General features: G+C 62.9%; 2 protein-coding genes and 1 long non-coding RNA gene across 5 annotated transcripts in view; 1 reads left to right on the top strand and 2 right to left on the bottom strand.

Moving 5' to 3' along the window:
* Positions 1-2,698, bottom strand: part of LOC105470724 (protein tyrosine kinase 6) — a 10,939-nt gene extending 8,241 nt beyond the window's left edge. For both annotated transcript variants that reach the window (XM_071079052.1, XM_071079053.1), the window contains exons 1-3: positions 2,454-2,698; positions 681-802; positions 1-84 (exon numbers count right to left, since the gene is read on the bottom strand). The exon at positions 1-84 is cut by the window's left edge and continues 80 nt beyond it. In XM_071079052.1, the coding sequence (XP_070935153.1) occupies positions 1-84; positions 681-802; positions 2,454-2,683 (436 nt within the window). In that variant the 5' untranslated portion in view covers positions 2,684-2,698. The remainder of the gene's footprint in view (positions 85-680; positions 803-2,453) is intronic.
* LOC139358409 (uncharacterized) lies at positions 1,422-3,901 on the top strand. 2 transcript variants are annotated; one of them, XR_011613146.1, is made up of 2 exons: positions 1,422-1,597; positions 2,490-3,901. It is a non-coding gene; the product is annotated as an uncharacterized lncRNA (long non-coding RNA). The 2 variants fall into 2 exon arrangements; XR_011613147.1 differs by having other exon boundaries at positions 2,486-3,901.
* Positions 3,902-6,422: 2,521 nt separating this feature from the next.
* On the bottom strand, positions 6,423-12,868 carry LOC105470485 (src-related kinase lacking C-terminal regulatory tyrosine and N-terminal myristylation sites). Its single transcript, XM_011722540.3, has 8 exons — positions 12,446-12,868; positions 9,789-9,910; positions 8,878-9,044; positions 8,012-8,153; positions 7,735-7,893; positions 7,053-7,234; positions 6,803-6,959; positions 6,423-6,616 (listed from the first exon to the last, which is right to left on the bottom strand). Exons 1-8 carry the CDS (start codon positions 12,799-12,801, stop codon positions 6,423-6,425), a joined length of 1,479 nt encoding a protein of 492 aa, XP_011720842.2. The 5' UTR covers positions 12,802-12,868.
* Between the last annotated feature and the right edge of the window lie 3,883 nt (positions 12,869-16,751).

Here is a 16,751-nt window from a genome sequence, read left to right as displayed (position 1 = left end):
GGAAGGACACCGCCTCGTTCAGGTGCAGCTGGCCCCCGGCTCGCCACCAGATCTTGTAGTGCCGCACAGCCTGCGCGTCCCGCACTGGGAGGGAGAGCGTGAGCGGTGTCACCACCCCGCTCCAACGCCTCCCTGCGCGTCCCCAGCCCTGCTGGCCACACCTGCTCAGAGCTTCTGGGTCCCCATAGTTGCTGTTGGTGCTTCCTCAGTACCCACCCCTGCGTCCCCTCCCTTGAAACAGCTCCCTCCTGCCCTGCCTGCTCTGGCCAAGCTCTCTGGCCCCTCCTGCCCCCGTGCCAGGCAGCCCATGGCCTCTGCCTGGATGGCAGCTGCCTGAAATCCCAGCCACACTGAGATCCTCAGGGGCAGGAATGGGGTTTCTTCGCGCCTCGTGCACCCCGGACTCAGGGTCTCATGCTGGACCAGGTTCCCACAGGTGCCAGGACCTCCCATGAGTGCCTCAGGCAGGGCTGGCCGGAGAAGCCCCTGCCCTCCCAGGGAGGGGCCCTGCCCCACGACCGCCCCAGGCCCCAGGGAGGAGCGGGCCAGGTGGGCGGAGGGGATGGGGGCTCCCTGGAGAGGAGCCCATGTCCCCAGTCACAACCCGAGGGAGCTGGTTCACCACGTGGATGGGAGGGCTTAGAGCAAGGAGCCCCCGCAGGCTCGGAGGCTGGCCGCACCCGACAGGACGTAGTCGGCGCCTGGCTTCTCGCTGACCCTGATCAGGAAGGTGCCGGCGGCGTTACCCTCGGCCTGCAGCCGACGCACAGCTTCTGAGCGGGAGATGCAGCCAAAGAACCACCTGCAGGGGAGGAGTAGTCTGAGCCCGCGCGGACCTGGGCCCACCCCACGTGGACCCCCCGCGGGCCCCAGTCTGCCCACCTGGAACCACAGCCACCCTTGCCTGCCACCTCAAGCTCCCAGCCCTGACCACAGCTGCTATTGGGAGCTGTCGCTGACCCAGACGCCCTGAATGTCCCAAATGGCCAGGACAGGCCCCTGAGGACCCAGCGGGGGGAGGGGCAGGCTTGACCACACCCTGCCCTGAGAGGCCCGTGTCTAAGGGTCAGAGCCTAGGGTGGAGTTGGGGAGGGCACCTGAGCAGTAGGGCTGCCCAGAGCTGCCTGCACACACCCCCACGTGTGACACGTACACACATGCACTCACACAGTTGCATACCCCCACACATGCGCATGGTTCACCCGCACACCTGAACACACACACACACATGCATGCGGGCTACCCCCACACAGGCACACAGTTCACCTGCACACCGAACACACACACACACGCATGTGGGCTCACTTGCCCACAGTCACACACACACACAGTCACTCACACACACTAACTCCCGGCTGCAGGGTGTGGGCCAGCCCTGGACTGTGGACTTCCAGGTGGAGCTCACACAAGCTCCAGGTGACCTGTGCCCAGCCCTTTGTGTCTCTGACTCCCTCGGGCCACTGGAACACGGACCCCACATGAAGACCACCGCCCAGCATGGAACCCCTGGGGTCTACCCCCTCCGCTTCTGCACAGCTGGGAGCACTGCCCCACTCACCCCTCCAATCACCTGGCCTCCTTCCCACTCCTCACCTGGGTGAGTTCTCCGGGCCTCAGGGTCTTTGCATCTGGGAGCTGACCAGCCTCTGGCCAGACCCTATCCCTGCACCCCTGCTCCCTAACGAGGTGGTGGGTCTGAATGTGACACAGGGGTCTCCACCATGGGCCCCTGCCCAATGGCCTCTTTACAGCCTCCCCTGCTTGTTGCTTGGGTCCCCCAGGAATTAACCCTACACAGCCCGTGATTCATGCACGCACACAGTAGGTACCCAATCAATGATGAGAAAAGCGGGATCTCAGGAGTGTGAGTCGTAGAAACCCCTCCCCCAGACCCTCCCCAGCCTGAGCTCCGAGCAGCCATGGAAGCCGAGGCCGGACCACACCAGCTGCCGTCTGGTTCCTCGCAGGGCAGAACAGGCAGGAAGCTTGCCTGGCAGCCCGCCCTCTCCCCTACCTAGCTCGTGTGTCTGGTTCTGGCAGTTTGGAAACTGAGCAAGCTTCGTTCCCCCAAAGGCCCTGGAACGCCCCAACAGACCTTGTCACTGGCCACCGGACCCCTAGAAGTCCACCCTGGACCTCTGTCCTCCCTGGGTCCTGGCAGAGCAGTGTCCACCACTGAGCTGTGACAAGGATGAGCCCAAGGGAGGGGCCATGCCCTCTGAGCCCCCTGCTCCAACTCCTGTAGCGACAGTCCTGTGGGCACTCCCAGGTGCCAGCACATGGGACCTGGAGCGAGGACCAAGCGGGATGCCCAGCCTGGACTTCGGGGTACAGGAAGATGGAGCCGGGGTCCCACCTTCCTGGGCCTCCCTGGGGCCAGCCCAGAGCCCTGTCCCTCCCTTGTGCCTAGAGGGTGGCCTGCGCCAAAGCTCCCAGGAGCTCAGGACACGCACGGTTCCGACTCCACGGTCTCCCTCTCGGCCAGGTAGCTGTGGGGCACATAGCCCTGGGCCACGGCCCCACCCGCCTCGTCCAGCAGCGTGGCCCACCACCACTGCTCCTCCTTCCTGGCCACGTGGAAGATGTCCCCCGCTCGGAAGCTCAGCTCCTCGTCCGTCCGGGCCTTGAAGTCCCAGAGGCCCACATACTTGGGGCCCAGGTGAGCCTGGTCCCGGGACACCATGGCTGGCGCAGTGGCAGGACCAGGCTGTGGCCCAGCTGGAGCACCTAGGGCTGGGCGTGGCAGGCGGGCGGTCCCACTTCCTCGTGACAGGCAGGGAAGCAGCCACCCCAGCACCCACAGGCGCTCGAGAGCACCCCAGCTCCTCCTGAGGGCCCAGCCGGCCCCACGAGTCCTCACGCCCCCTGGGGCCCATCTGGGCACTTAGTGCCCCCACCATGGGAACCTGCTGGGCAAGCAGCCACAGGGCCGGCCTGAGCACAGGAGAGGGAGGGAGGAGTACTCCCCAGCTGGGGCTTCTCGGGGGTCCAACCTGTGGACACTCAGGCACTCAGGGAACCCAAGAGCCCCCTTGGGAATGAGCCTTGCAGCCTGAGGGCAGGACGGTGAGGGCTGCAGGTGCTGCCTCCCAACCCTCAGAGCTATGGGGGCACAGGTGGGGGCTTCTCTCCCCACTTCTGGAAGCTTCTCCTCCACCCGTTGGTGCCTCCCCTCACCCAGCCCCAGACTCCACCCCTGAGCACGGGGCCCAATGCCAGGAGCTGCTGTGGGCGGGCATCCTGAGAGCCGCCTCGTGGGCAGGCCCGCCCTCGGGTAAGGGCCAAGCAGGGAAGAGGGATTGGAGTCAGGACGGTGACAGCTGTGTGGGTCGGCCGGGAGGACTTCCCAGAAGAGAAGGGCCCGAGGGTTTTGGGGATCCCTGGGGGGGCAGGGCCAGGGGCACCCGCAGCTGAAGAAACGGGCATTGCCTTCCTCCACACGGACGCCAGGGGGCAGGAAAGGACCGTGAGTGTGGCCTGGAGGCGCCCACAGCGCTGGGGCCCGGGGCGCAGCTCCCTCCCAGGCAGCTCCTCCAGCCTCCAGCCTCTGCCGCCTCCTGCCCAGCCCCATGACCCTTGCTCCCTTCCAGCTCACCTCCCCTCTCCCCACCCATGCCTGAGTGAGCCCTGGCGTGACCCCCACCTGCACCCAAAGGCCGCCTGCCCCCCAGCCCCTGAGACTCAAGACACCCCCTCCCCAGGAGCCCCTGCCCACCCCACCCTTCCGCTGACCCTCCTGTGTCCACCAGGGGCTCCAACGCAGGGGCCTGGATCGGCAGCCTCAGGGGGCAGGAAGGAGTGAGGAGGGAAATTCAAAGTCTGCAAGGAATGGCAGGGAAAGTCCTAAACTCTGCGTATTTGAACTTTTATTTTTATTGCAAAGAGAAATAATGGAACCTTCCGCTCATTGTTTGGAGATTAAGAACAATAATTATGGCCGGGCGCGGTGGCTCAAGCCTGTAATCCCAGCACTTTGGGAGGCCGAGATGGGTGGATCATGAGGTCAGGAGATCGAGACCATCCTGGCTAACACGGTGAAACCCCATCTCTACTAAAAATAAAAAAACTAGCCGGGCGAGGTGGTGGGCGCCTGTAGTCCCAGCTACTCGGGAGGCTGAGGCAGGAGAATGGCGTAAACCCGGGAGGCGGAGCTTGCAATGAGCTGAGATCCGGCCACTGCACTCCAGCCTGGGCGACAGAGCGAGACTCCGTCTCAAAAAAAAAAAAAAAAAAAAGAACAATAATTATTTAACAGGTTCATAGATTTCTGAGCAGCCCAGCTCAGGGCTGACCAAGGTAGGGAGGGGCAGCGGGGTGCTGGGCTGGGCAGTGTCCCTCAGGCCCTGCCAGCTCTGCCGGGGGTCGGTCGGGAGAGATGCAGGGGGAGGGGTGGAGGTGGGGCATGCCAGAGGAGGGCGCTGGGGCATCTGCCCAGGCAGCGTCCCTCAGAGCCCACCAGCTCTGCCACCACCCCGGTGTCCTCGAGCCTTGGGCCTCTGGGCCGTGAGTCTGTGTCCAGGAAGCCTCGAGTGTCCCTGAGTTCGGATGTGCAGGACGTTCAGTCTAAGCCACACCAGGAGGCAGGAACGTCCCTGGCCCCTCCCCGATATCCAGGAGCACCAAACTTGTTCAGCTGGTGGCTGGTGAGATGCCTGGGAGGGCACGGATGCCACAGACACACCTGGTCCCCTTAATCCCAGTGGCGGCCACAGAAAGCACAGAGAGCAAGGCCTTCTGTGCCAGAGGAGCCCCCAGGCTGCGGCGCTGGGGACATGCCAAAATCGGAAGCTCAGCTCAAGGCCTCAGTGGGCCCAGGTACCAGAGCCAGCCCTTCCCCTAGGTTCTCCCACGCAGATGGAACTGGGCAGCTGGCCAGGGTCCCAAACGGCTCAGAGAAAGCCTCTGGCCCCCACCATCTGCAGGGGTTCTGGTTCCTGCTGCTTCCCTCTGCTTGGCCTTGTTCTTCCTGCTCACGGGCCCCAGGAAGCCCCTGGACCGCCTCCGTTCTCTGAGCCTCCGAGTGGCCTCTTCCCTCCCCGGGGCCACTGACCTTTGCGCATGGGAGTCTCATCTCTTAGCTCCCTCCCGAGTCAGGCTTTGGCCTGTGGACAGTGGCCATCAGCGCATTGGCTCGGCAGGTGCAAAGCTGACCCTAACTCTAGGGAACAAGGAACTCAGTCGGGCCTGAACTTGTCTCCAAACTTTTTGTCCCCGAAAGCCTTCTGGGGCACAGCTGCCAACCTGGGCTCCCAGGAGGGTGGGGGGCAGGGTCTCCGGGGACCCCAAACAGACCCCGCCGGCCCCCTTGCTTCTGATTTCACAAAGACCTGAGCAGAGGCTTCCCTGAGCCAGACATGGGGTGAGCGAGGGCCGACCCTGCACATCCCTGCCCCCTCCTGCCTCGGTGGCCCCCGAGCACTCACACCCAGAGGCTTCCTGAGCCAGCTGCTGCCCAGCACACCACGGCATCTACCTCTGACCCCCCGACCAACCCTGCCTGATCCTGAACAGCCAGAAGACTCCAAGTCCCCCAGGGCCCAACCTGAGGCCCCTGGAAATAGCCTCCAAGGGCAGCTCCCAGGCCACCAAGCCTCCCGGCCCCCCCATCCTGTGCCCCCTGGAACCCGCCCAGGGAGATGGAATTGGCAGCTCAGGCAGCTCCCGCCAATGCCCTTGGGGTTCACACTGTCTGGGCAGCGTGATGTCCTGGGCTGGGGGTCTGGGCCGCACGGGGGCCGCTCCAACCTGCATTTTCTAGCCACGTGGACTCCCGTGCTCCAGTTCCTGGGTCTGCGTTTGGGGGCTGAGCCTGTGTGTGATGTGAGCCTGTGCACGTGTCTGCATGGGTCAGTCGCAGCTTACTGAGTGCCGGGTGCATGAGTGGGTCTGTGCACAGGCCGCCAGCGTGTCTGTGAGGGGCAGGTGATGGTGCCTCCCCGTGCCTACACACCACGCACCCAGTGGGGTCAACACCGTGGTCTGCCCGGGAGCCAGCACTGGTCACTTCCACAAACCCAAGCTGGGACTGGGGAGAGAACTGGGCCTTTGGCTCTTGACCCTGGGAGGGAGTCCAGGGGACCCGGACAAGAGACACGCTGGGCTCGGGTTCCCCGCCTAGAGCCTCCAAGGCTTCTCCCCACCTTCCTGGGCTGTTTTCTCTCTTGAGACGCCAGGGACACGTGTCACACTGCACAGAGAACGTGAGCCCTCCACCGTCTGCACATGTTTGCCTGGTGCACAAACACGTGTGCACGCCAGGACCTGAGGCCCACGGCCACGTGTCTGCCTGGTGCACAAATGCATGTGCACGCTGGTGCCTGAGGCCCACAGCCAGAGGCTCCTCGGTCCGGCCGACCAGCATCCCTTCGAGTGGACGCTCTGCAGGGAGGAGGGGCTGGCCTGGTGGAGCCCGGAGCCCTGAGTCACGTGAGGACTCGGGGAAGGCATCTGTGGATGGCGTGCAGCTTCTCCCACAGCGTGGCGAAGGAGGGCCGTTCCTCGGGGCTGCTTCTCCAGCACTCCAGCATGAGCACGTAGACCTCTGCCGGGCAGGCAGCCGGGCGCGGCAGCCGGTACCCTCGCATGATCTGCTGCAGCGTCTCGTGGTTGGTCATGCCTGGGAGGCGTGGGGCAAGAGCTGCCTTGATTCTGCCTGGGGGTCCCAATGGAGGCCTCCCATAGCCCCCGTGTCACCTGCCTGCCCTTGGCCAGACCCTCCAATCCCCTGCTAACAGGTCCAGGCCCGGGGCCAGTAACTCCTGGGCAGAGCCTGCCTCCTCCCCGCGGCTGCCTGGGGATGCACCTTCGTAGGGACACTGGCCATAGGTGAACACTTCATACAGCAGGACACCGAAGGACCAGACGTCCGACTTCTGGGAGAAGACACGGTAACTGGCCGCCTCAGGTGCTGTCCACTTCACCGGGATCTTGGAGCCGCTGCTCGGGGAGTAGATGTCGTCCTGGGGGCAGGGAAGGCCCCTGGTAGGACAGGTGGACTGGGGCCCCCCTCACCCACCCCCTCGAGCAGTCAGGGGCCCAGAGCCTCCGCTGACCTTGAGCAGCCGGGCCAGGCCAAAGTCAGCCACCTTGCAAGCCAGGCCATCGTCCACAAGCACGTTCCTGGCGGCCAAGTCCCGATGCACAATGCGCTGCCCCTCCAGGTAGTTCATGCCCTCAGCCACCTGGCAGGCAAAGCCCAGGAGCGGCGGCAGACGCAGGGCCCGGCCCTCGGGGCCTGCAGGAGACAGCGCGGGGCCTTTCACGGTGCAGGGCCAACAGCCAGAGAGGCCAGCGTCCACCCACGTCACCTTTCCCCATGCCTCAGCCTCCTCATCTCTAAGATGGCTAAGGCTGCAGGAAGCCCCGAGTGAGACAGGGGGAGGGTGCTGTACTCACCACGGTGACCTGGCAGCCAGCCCAGGCCCCTAATAAAGACCGGGGCAGAGAAGAGCCAGAGGCTGGGCTGGGTCCACATCCCATCAGACCAAGGCTGATGACCCAGATGGGACCGCACTCCCCCAGCCCCAGCCCCGGAACCACAAGGCTCTGGCCTGGCCCAGACCTGGCCCCAGCCCTCTGTTGGCTGGAGACCAGACAGGGATGGGATCTGGAGCCGGGGCCACCTGCTCCCGGTAGAGAGGCCCAGTTCACCTCGGGACCCCGGCAGGTTCAGCTCTGCCCGGAAGGGAAGGGGCGGCCGCAGGCGCGGCCATGTGGCAGCAGGGAGGGACTCACTGCCCAGGAAGACCTGCAGGTTTCCCTTGCGCATGAGCTCCGTGACGATATACACAGGCTCCCCGCCCGAGCACACCGCGTGCAGCCGGATGAGCCGCTCGTGCCGCAGGCCCTTCAGCGTCTGGATCTCCTTGGCGAGGTCAGCGAGCTTCATGTCGGCTGCGAGACAGGGTATGGCTCCAGGATTGGCCCACGCCACGGACATCACTGCCCCAGGGCTTGAGGGTTGGACAGCGGGTGTGGGGCCCGGCCGTGGCGCAGGATCTCGGGGCCTCACCTGACTTGATGACCTTGATCGCCACGGGCAGGGAGCCCAGCCACAGGCCTTCCCACACCTCCCCAAAGTAGCCTTCACCCAGCTTCCTCCCAAGGGCAAATTCGGAGTGTGGTCGCTCCCACGCATCCTGCCGCGGGGCCTTCTGAAAAGCAGGGAGCTCAGTGCCCTGCCCGCTCCCCCCAGGAAGTGTGGGCAGGGAGGCTGGTCAGCATGGGCCCCTGTGCTCTGTCCCAGGCAGAGCCCCCACACCAGGCCTCCAGCGGGCACCCCCGTCCCCAGCACACACTCACCCCACCCTGGCCGGGACAAAGGGGAGTGGGTGCTGGACTTGGAGGCCTGGCCCAGCCCTGCGGGATCTCATTGCTCTGGGGGCCTAAGTGGCACCTTTGCCCCAGCCGGATATCCGTCTACACATGTTCATTACTGCTGCTGGCCGGGCTGTCATTATGAGACCAGAGAAACCAGATTGCTGCCCTGGCCCTCAGCAGGGTGGCTCACATCGGGGACAGTCCCCGGGATCCAGCAGCTCCAGCCCAGGTGCAGCATCTTGTGATCCGCGTCTCCTCCCACAGCTTCCACCCTTGGGGCCTGGGGCAGCCTTGAGTGCCTTCCCCAAACTGGCCCCACCCTCCTGGCTGCTCCCTGCAGAGCCGGGCACTGCTACAGCTCTCCTCTCCCGACTCCCAGACCCCCAGGAATCCCAACAGCCCTCGGAGACACCAGCAAAGAGCAGCATGTGCAGGGGCCGCTGGGATGCCCCATGTTCCCAGGCCTGGGCAGGGGCTTTGAGACGGGGTAGGGAGGAGCACCTAGAACAGGGCCAGGCCTCAGGCCAGTGTGGGGCAGCTTGGCAGGCATAGGCCCACCTGACGCACGCAGGGCTGCAGCAGGGGGTTCTGGATCAGCTTCCAGTTGGCCTTGTAGTAGGTGAGCAGCTCCTCCAGGCCAGGAAAGAGCCGTCCCTTCTGCAGGTAGAGGCTGCCATCGGCTGCCATGGAGACCCGGTAGTGGCAGACCTTGGCCTGGGCCCGGACTAGGAAGGGTTCAGAGATGGAGACCCCTGCCTCGGCTGCCAGCTGCCCCGACCCTCTCACCCCAGAGGATGCTGGCCACAACCCACCTAAGGGGTCTGGCTCAGACCTAGCTGTGTGGAGGAGGCAGTGTGGGCAGCCATAGGCTGGGGCGGGGCAGCGAGAGGGGTCCAGGTTGGAGCTTTTCTGCTGACAGTGTGTGCAGAGTAGGCACTTAATAAATACTTGTAGAATGAATGAGTCCATAATTCAGTGAATGAATGAAGGAATAAGGAAGGAAAGAAGGAAAAAGTGAATGAGTGAATGAATAAGCAAATGAATGAAAGAATAAGCCAGTGAACAAATCAGTGAATAAATGAGTGAATGAGTGAATGAATGAATGAGTGAATTAGTGAGTGAGGAGTGAATGAACAAGCAAATGAGTGGATGAATGAGTGAATTAATGAGTGAGTGAGGAGTGAATGAACGATGAATGAATGAGTGAATGAGTGAGTGAATTAGTGAGTGAGGAATGAATGAACGAGTGAATGAGTGATGTTATAAATGAGTGAGTGGATGAATGACGGATGAATGAATGAATGAATGGGTAAGTGAGCAAATGCAGGAGGTGACCGGCATATCTGCTGTTGGGCCCTCAGTGGCGTGGGGTGTGATTCAGGACCCGGCACTGCCTAGAGACCAACTGCCCCAAGGTCAAGAGCACTGGACTGGTGGGGGACAGAGGCAGGAGGGGCCGCCCCAGGTACCTGACAGTGAGTAGCCCCCGAGGCTGCTCTCGCTGGGCCGGATGAGGAAGGCTCCCGGTGCGTTGGGTGGGGAGAGGAGCAGCTGCTGTGCCTGGGTCCGGCTGACTCCACTGAAGTACCAGCTGAAAACAGCAGGTGCGGCGTCACCTTGCAGGCCCCTCAGCCAGTGGCCCCACATGCTCTCCTCCATGCTGGTGGCAGGGCTGAGCCCAGCGGTCCCACTGCCTCTCAGGGAGAAGGTCCACCCTGTGGCAGGGCTGGAGTCCCAGCTCAAGGTCTGCACTGCCTCAGCCCCCATCCTCCTGCTCAGCCCTGAGCGTCCTCACCTTGGCCGTGGGCTCTCTGTTAGCCCTGCTGGGCATGACCTCCAGTTTCCTGTTCATAGTGACCGCCAGCTCCAGCCATAGGTTAACAGTCAGCCCTGGCCATAGGCCACAGGCCTCCAAACTCGGCTTCACTGAGCCCCTGCGCGGACACGGAGCCGACGGCCTGATGAGCTGCCCGGAAGCACTGTTGGGCTGTTGGTGTGGTCGTACAGGGCCACAGGCGCCACCTGGCTAGGCACAGCCCACCTGCCTCAGGCAGTTGGGTAGTGGGGATGGCCCATGCAGAGCTCTGTCCTGAGGAGGCGGCCTAAGCCAGGCTGGGCAGGAGATCAGGAGGGGCAGCCAATGGGCGGCTGCAGGGGGGTTGCTGGGTGAACATTCAAAGCATCCTGCACCCTATTCTGAAGAGTTGTGCCCAGTACAGGATGGCCCCAAGCCCACTGGCCTCTGTCCACACAGACCCCCCCGTCCGAAAAGCCAGGTGGAGGTGAGACCACTCTGAACATGGTGGCACAGTGGCCGGGAGCTCCCAGGCACCCACTCCTCAGATGTCCAAACACGAGGAGCCCACACCGGGTGTCAGGAGAGGGGCCTGCTGGGGCTCCCCTGTCCAGGTGGGTCACCCACCAGGTCACATCTACTCACTCCAGAGGCATGCTTGGAAGGAAGATAGAAATGCTCCCAGCCCCACCTCGACTACATATCTCTGCTTCCGAAGGCCAAGGCAGGGACTCCACACCTGACTCAGCTTCCCACCCTGAAGCTTCCTGGGACCCAGGGAGGGATACCTGCCACTCCCCCGCCCCAGGGCACACCCTGTAAGCACCAGAAGGAGGAAGCAGAGTGAGCCGGGTGTCAGGGTGGGGCTGAAACCACCCGAGGAGCGGGACTAGGAGAGGACCCAAGGTGGGCCTCAGAGTCAACACAAGATTCGGGGCTGGGGTACAGCCGTGCCATCCTGGGCAGATGTGGCTGCTGGAACTGGGCAAGATGGAGGACAGTCTGGCACCCCTGCCCCGGGGACCTGGGGGGCAATGGGGGCAGCAGGAACAGAAACCGGCATGGCCAGGGCCATGGGGCTGGGCTGAGGTTGAAAGGAATGAAGATGGAGAAGAAGAGCTGTGGGACCAGGGACTGGGAGGCGGCGGCCTGAGATGCTGGCTCCATGGATGCTCTGTCAGCCAGGGGCCCTGCCTTCTGGGGTCTGCTGGCAGGGAGACGCAACCCTCTCACGTGTGAAGGGACTCAGGCCCCTCCTGGCACTGCGGAGTGTGGGCATGAGACACAGGTGTTTCCCCGACACATCGCCAGCCCTCTGACACCCATATCAGGGCTTGGAGGTCGGAGGTGGGCCCCTGTGTGGTTGCTGAGATGCAGGGGATGTGCCTGAGGTCTCTCCCTGGGGCGTGGGGCCAGGTGTCTGGAGCTAATGACACCTGAGTGTGGTTAGTCTTTTAATCTCCAGCCTAGGCAAATAGTCATTAGCTTTGCCTATGGACAGCACTGCTCTACCCCAAGCCCTGCCCTCCAGGAACTGCTGAAGGGATCTGCCCTCCACACCTGCGGTGACTGTGAACCCGTTCCCATCACAATGGCTGCTTGCCCCCCAACCACTGCTCAGGGCAAGCGAGGCAGGTGTGCGGTGAGGGCCTGGGGCCTCTCAGAAGACACCTTCCCATGACTCTGGCTTCACCCACCCCATGCAACCCTCAGGACGATGTGTGAGTGCCAAGGGTCCCCCAGGAGGCTGGAAGTGGCCCTGAGCAAGGCTGACCCGGAGGTCTCCAGGGCTCAGGCCTGGCCCAGCTGGACACAGGACCAAGGAAGCTGCTCAGAGCAGCTGCACTGGGCATCTGGACTAGGTGCCTCTGCAGCCCCTGCTCACCTGCCCTCACCCAGAGCTCCTGGAGCATGAGCCCCTATGTCATCTGGTGCCTCCCAGCCCCCAGCCCCTGCCCTCCAAAGAGTGGCCACTCCATGAACACTCTATGAACACTGGACTCCCTGTGTGAGGGCGGGAGGGCCTGGCCAGCCAGGCAGGGTCCTGGAGGAACCGCCCGCTGGGTGCTGGGCTGGTGCAGCTGGTGTCCCCTGGACCTGACCAGGCCTGTGGAGCCTCCTCTCCCTCTTGGCAGCGCACAGCAGACTCTGCTGTTCTCCTACCCTGCCTGCCGGCCCGGGGCTCATCAACTGCCCCTGAATGAATGCAGGGATGAACGAATGAATGAACAGATAGCCACGGACATGCGATTTCAAACTCAAACTCCTGCCGTTTTCCAGACTCCCCAGACTAGGGCGAGGCAGGCTCTGACTCCAGGTCGAGGTACTCACGGTTGGTCTGAGAGCGTCTCGGGAGAAGCCTTGGCCACATGAGTGATGGGCACGAGCCCGGCGCTGGGCTGGCCCGAGAGCCTGCGCGCGAAGATGTAGCCGCCCCCCTCCTCGAGGGCGCAGAGCCTGTCCCCGCGGCGGACACTCAGCTCCTCCCCGCGCCGCGCCGCGAAGTCGTAGAGCGCAAGGAAGAGCTGCGGGAAGGGGCTGCCGGGCTCCGCGGGGAGCGCGGGCACTGGGTCGGCGCCGGGGTCCGTGGACCCGGGGGTGCCGTGGTCCGGCTCGCCGCCCGCAGGCCAGATCTTGTCCCAGAAGAAGGACAGGAAGGCCAGCCGCCTCCTGAGGAAGGGCTCCATCCCCCCGGGTCACCGCGCTGGGCCGAGGGCCATGGGAGCCCACGAGCGCGGAGGAGGAACTGGCGGGGCCGGTGGGACCCGGTGTCCAGCGCTCCCTGCACCGGCCGTGGGGCGACAGGGGACCCCGGCCCTGTGGTCACTCAGAGGTCCCCTGGATCCAGGAGGCACACCGTTCCCACCGGCGTCCGGGCTGGCGTTCGGGCTGGGTGGGGCGCAGGGCGGACCCCCTGCCTCAGACACACCGACAGCCCCTCCTATTCGATCTCCTTGGCTTCTGGAGTGCACAGTCCCCTCCCCGACCGGAGGGCAGAGGGCAGCTTCGGCAGGGGCGGGGGCGGGGGCGGGGGCTGGCTCCAAGAGGGGCCTAGGAGGGTGGGGTGGGCGGGGCCAGCCTCTTTCCTGCCCTCTGCAAGGCCCAGGCAGGCGGAGTGGCTCTGCCCACCCAAGCCCGGCCCACGCCCAAGGGCACCACAGTCCATCAGCCACCATGCCCGCGGAGAAGTGGGGGGTCCACGGAAGGGTGTTGCTGTTCAGTACCTGCAGTGGTTGCCAAGCCTGAGCTGCCCTTAGGTGAAAAGTGCTTACTTAAATGTTGGCCAGATATTTTAACATCATTAACCCCGCACCAGGCGCTGAGCCTCCGGCCTCTACAATGAAGGCCAACGACAGGCGAGTGAGGGGGCTGTCAGCACCCCAGCTTTCATGCAGTAAAACGAGATGCTGATTGCGGGGAGCTCGGCCGCAGGCCAGGCTGGGGTGGGGTCCTGAGTGGGGGTGGGGTGGGGGCCCATCTGCAGTCTCTTGCTCCTCTCGCAGGCCTCCCCCAGCAGCCCCTGCAGCATCTGGGTGGCCTTCATGGAGCCTCACACCCCTTCCCCACATCTCACACACATCAGTGCCCACACTTCATGCGTGGGTTGAACACATCCCTCCAACAGGCATGACCAGTGTCCAGCCAATGACAAGACCCTCTCGCACCTGCCTGTCCTGGAGCCACAGATGGGCTTCTCGGCAGTCTCACGTCTGGGGACTGGTGTGTGCACTGTGGGGTGGCAGTGACACCCGTGGCCTGGCTCTCAGGGCACCCCAGCGGCCAAGCTGTGTCCGAGCTGACGGCCTGGAGCCAGCAGGAGCCCTGGGAGGCTGGACATTGCCAGGCTAAAGGCAGGCTCTGCCCCAGAGAGGTGTCCTGCTGGGAGCGGGGGAGGGTGTTCAGAAATGTGGATAATTGTAAATACTAAATTGGGGGTGGCCTTTGAGGGGCCCCAGCATCTTCTCCTCCCTTCCCCAGCGCCGTCTCCTCCCCTCCCCGGGCGCCTTCTCCTCCCATCACACATGCAGGTGGGGTTTTTGCCCACCAGTTTCTTTTCTCTTTTTTTTGAGATGGAGTCTCTCTCTGTTGCCCAGGCTGGAGTGCAGTGGCGCGATCTCGGCTTACTGCAAGCTCCGCCTCCCGGGTTCACACCATTCTCCTGCCTCAGCCTCCTGAGTAGCTGGAACTACAGGCGCCCGCCACCACTGCCCAGCTAATTTTTTGTATTTTTTAGTAGAGACGGGGTTTCACCGTGTTAGCCAGGATGGTCTCGATCTCCTGACCTTGTGATCCGCCCGTCTTGGCCTCCCAAAGTGCTGGGATTACAGGCTTGAGCCACCGTGCCCGGCCCAGTTTCTTTTCTTTTACGTTTTTTTTTTTGAAACAGGGTCTCACTCTGTCGCCCAGGCTGGAGTGCAGTGGCACCATCACGCCTCACTGCAGCCTCGATCTCCTGGGCTCAAGCTATCCTCCTGCCGGACTACAGGTGTGAGCCACCATGCCCAGATAAATTTTTTATTATTTGTAGAGATGGGATCTCACTATGTTGCCCAGGCTGGTTTTGAACTCTTGGCCTCAAGCGATCCTCCTGTCTCCCACAGTGCTGGGACTACAGGCGTGGCCACCAGCTCTCCTAAATCCCCCCCAGGACGTGACTCCTCCCTCCTAGAACACCAAGGCCGCAGAGCCCCAGGGAGGCCTCCTCAGGCTGTGGAAGGCTCCTGTGCTCACCACACTGGGGTCAGGTGTTCAGGGCACTGAATGCAGATTCCTTCCAGACACTCCCTGTCCCTTAGAGCCACGGGATCGTGGCATAGGACTCAGCACATTCCATGCCCAGCCGGAGCCAGAGGCAGGCCTGGCTGTCAGGGTTAGGGCCCCACTGGGCCTCTGCCCAGGCATGTCTCACCCCCACTACCCCACCGGCCCACAGATCAGCTCCCCACGTCCACCCCATCTCCCCCTCCTTGCACCTGCTGCCCTTGCACTGCACACATGCCATGGTGAGCGCGGTCGGCAAGCAGCCAAGGCCAGCTCCATCCAGCTCCTCCCCGGTGGTCCTCAGAATCCCCAGCCCCGCAGGCCCAGCTACCCTGTCCCACTGCCCTCCAAGCTGTGCCCGCCCATCCACCCCTTCCTCACCTCACCCACCAGGTGCAACACAGCCCAGTGTAGGGCCCCTGCCAGGTGTCCGTGTCAGCAGCTCCTTCCCTCCCTGCTGTGCCCTCACCCATGACTCACCTCCTCCCTCAGCCCTAACCGGATGGGTGGCACAGAGGGGAGTGAGGAAAGGGGCCTGGGCACAGGATCACTCGGGACGGGGTCAGGAGACTGGGGCTTGGCCAGGTGAGGCGGCTCACTCCTGTAATACCAGCATTTGCGGAGGCCAAGCAGGAGGATCGCTTGAGCCCAAGGGTTCAAGACCAGCCTGGGCAACATAGTGAGACTCCCATCTCTATTTTTTAAAAAAAGAAGAGGCCGGGCACGGGCACACCTGTAATCCCAGTACTTTAGGAGGCCAAGAAGGGTGCATCACCTGAGGTCAGGAGTTCAAGACCAGCCTAGGCAACTATGGTGAAACCCCGTCTCCACTAAAATACAAAAATTAGGCATGATGGTGGGCACCTGTAATCCCAGCTACTTGGGAGGCTGAGACGGAAGAATCACTTGAATCTGGGAGATGGTGGTTGCAGTGAGCTCAGATTGTGGTGCCACTACACTCCTGCCTCGGCAGCTGAGCAAGGCTCCGTCCCCCCCCAAAAAAAAGACCAGGGCTGGAATCCTGCTGTCAGACTCACTGGCCACATGACCTTGGGCACACAGTGCTGAACCTCCCTGTGCCTCAGTTTCCCCATCTGTAAGAGCACTGAGCTTACAACAGCAGTGAGGATACAGACAGGAAGATGGGGTGCACGCCCTTCCTAGCGTTTAGATGGAGGCTGGTGGCAGGAGCTCTGCCACTTCAGGCCACCCCCACCCAGGTTTATGCATCTGAAGGGTACAGCTCTGAGGGTCTCAGCAGTCAGGGTGCACTCTCTCCCCGATGACTGGCCCCACTATCCCCAGCCTTCACCATCCTCAGGGCCCAGGGAAGCTGTGTCCACCAGGGACAACAGACCCAAAGTGTTCACTGCCCATGCCCTGGTGGCCACAAACAGGGTTGAGCAAGACTAAGCACGAACTGGCCCCTGGTGCCCAGCAGTGAACAGGAGTGACCATTGGCTCTGCATGGAGAGGACTATGCTGAGCCCAAGAAGCCAGTCCCAAGGCTGCATACTGAAAGCCTGCACCGACAGGACCTTCTTGAAACGACCAGACAGAGCCGGAGAGATGAGTGGTTGCAGGGCTAGGGAGGGGTGGGAGGGAGCAGCGTGGCCATAAAGAACATGTCGGGGTCTCATGGGGTGGCACTGTCCTGCGTCTGTATCGGTTCAAGGTCCTGGCGTGACTGTGCACTGCAGTCTTGCAAGATGCTACCACTGGGGACGCTGGGTAGAGGGTAACGGGACCTCTGTGTTTCTTCCTACAACTGCAGGTAAATCTACAATTATCTTAAAACTAAAATTTAACTTTATTATTATTATGATTTTTGAGACAGGTCTGTCTTACTGCACCCAGGCTGGAGTGCAATGGCACA

The sequence above is a fragment of the Macaca nemestrina genome, chromosome 15, assembly GCF_043159975.1.
Source record: "Macaca nemestrina isolate mMacNem1 chromosome 15, mMacNem.hap1, whole genome shotgun sequence".
Lineage (NCBI taxonomy): Eukaryota > Metazoa > Chordata > Mammalia > Primates > Cercopithecidae > Macaca > Macaca nemestrina.
This window is presented reverse-complemented; position numbering and strand designations above follow the sequence as displayed.

Excerpts from the sequence above, each read along its gene's own strand:
- LOC105470485 (XM_011722540.3), bottom strand. The coding sequence starts at position 12,801 with ATGGAGCCCTTCCTCAGGAGGCGGCTGGCCTTCCTGTCCTTCTTCTGG. Across the intron at positions 8,154-8,877 it reads TGCAGCCCTGCGTGCGTCAG|AAGGCCCCGCGGCAGGATGC; the intron begins GTGGGCCTATGC and ends CCTGCTTTTCAG. Across the intron at positions 7,235-7,734 it reads CCTGCAGGTCTTCCTGGGCA|GCCCCGAGGGCCGGGCCCTG; the intron begins GTGAGTCCCTCC and ends TGTCTCCTGCAG.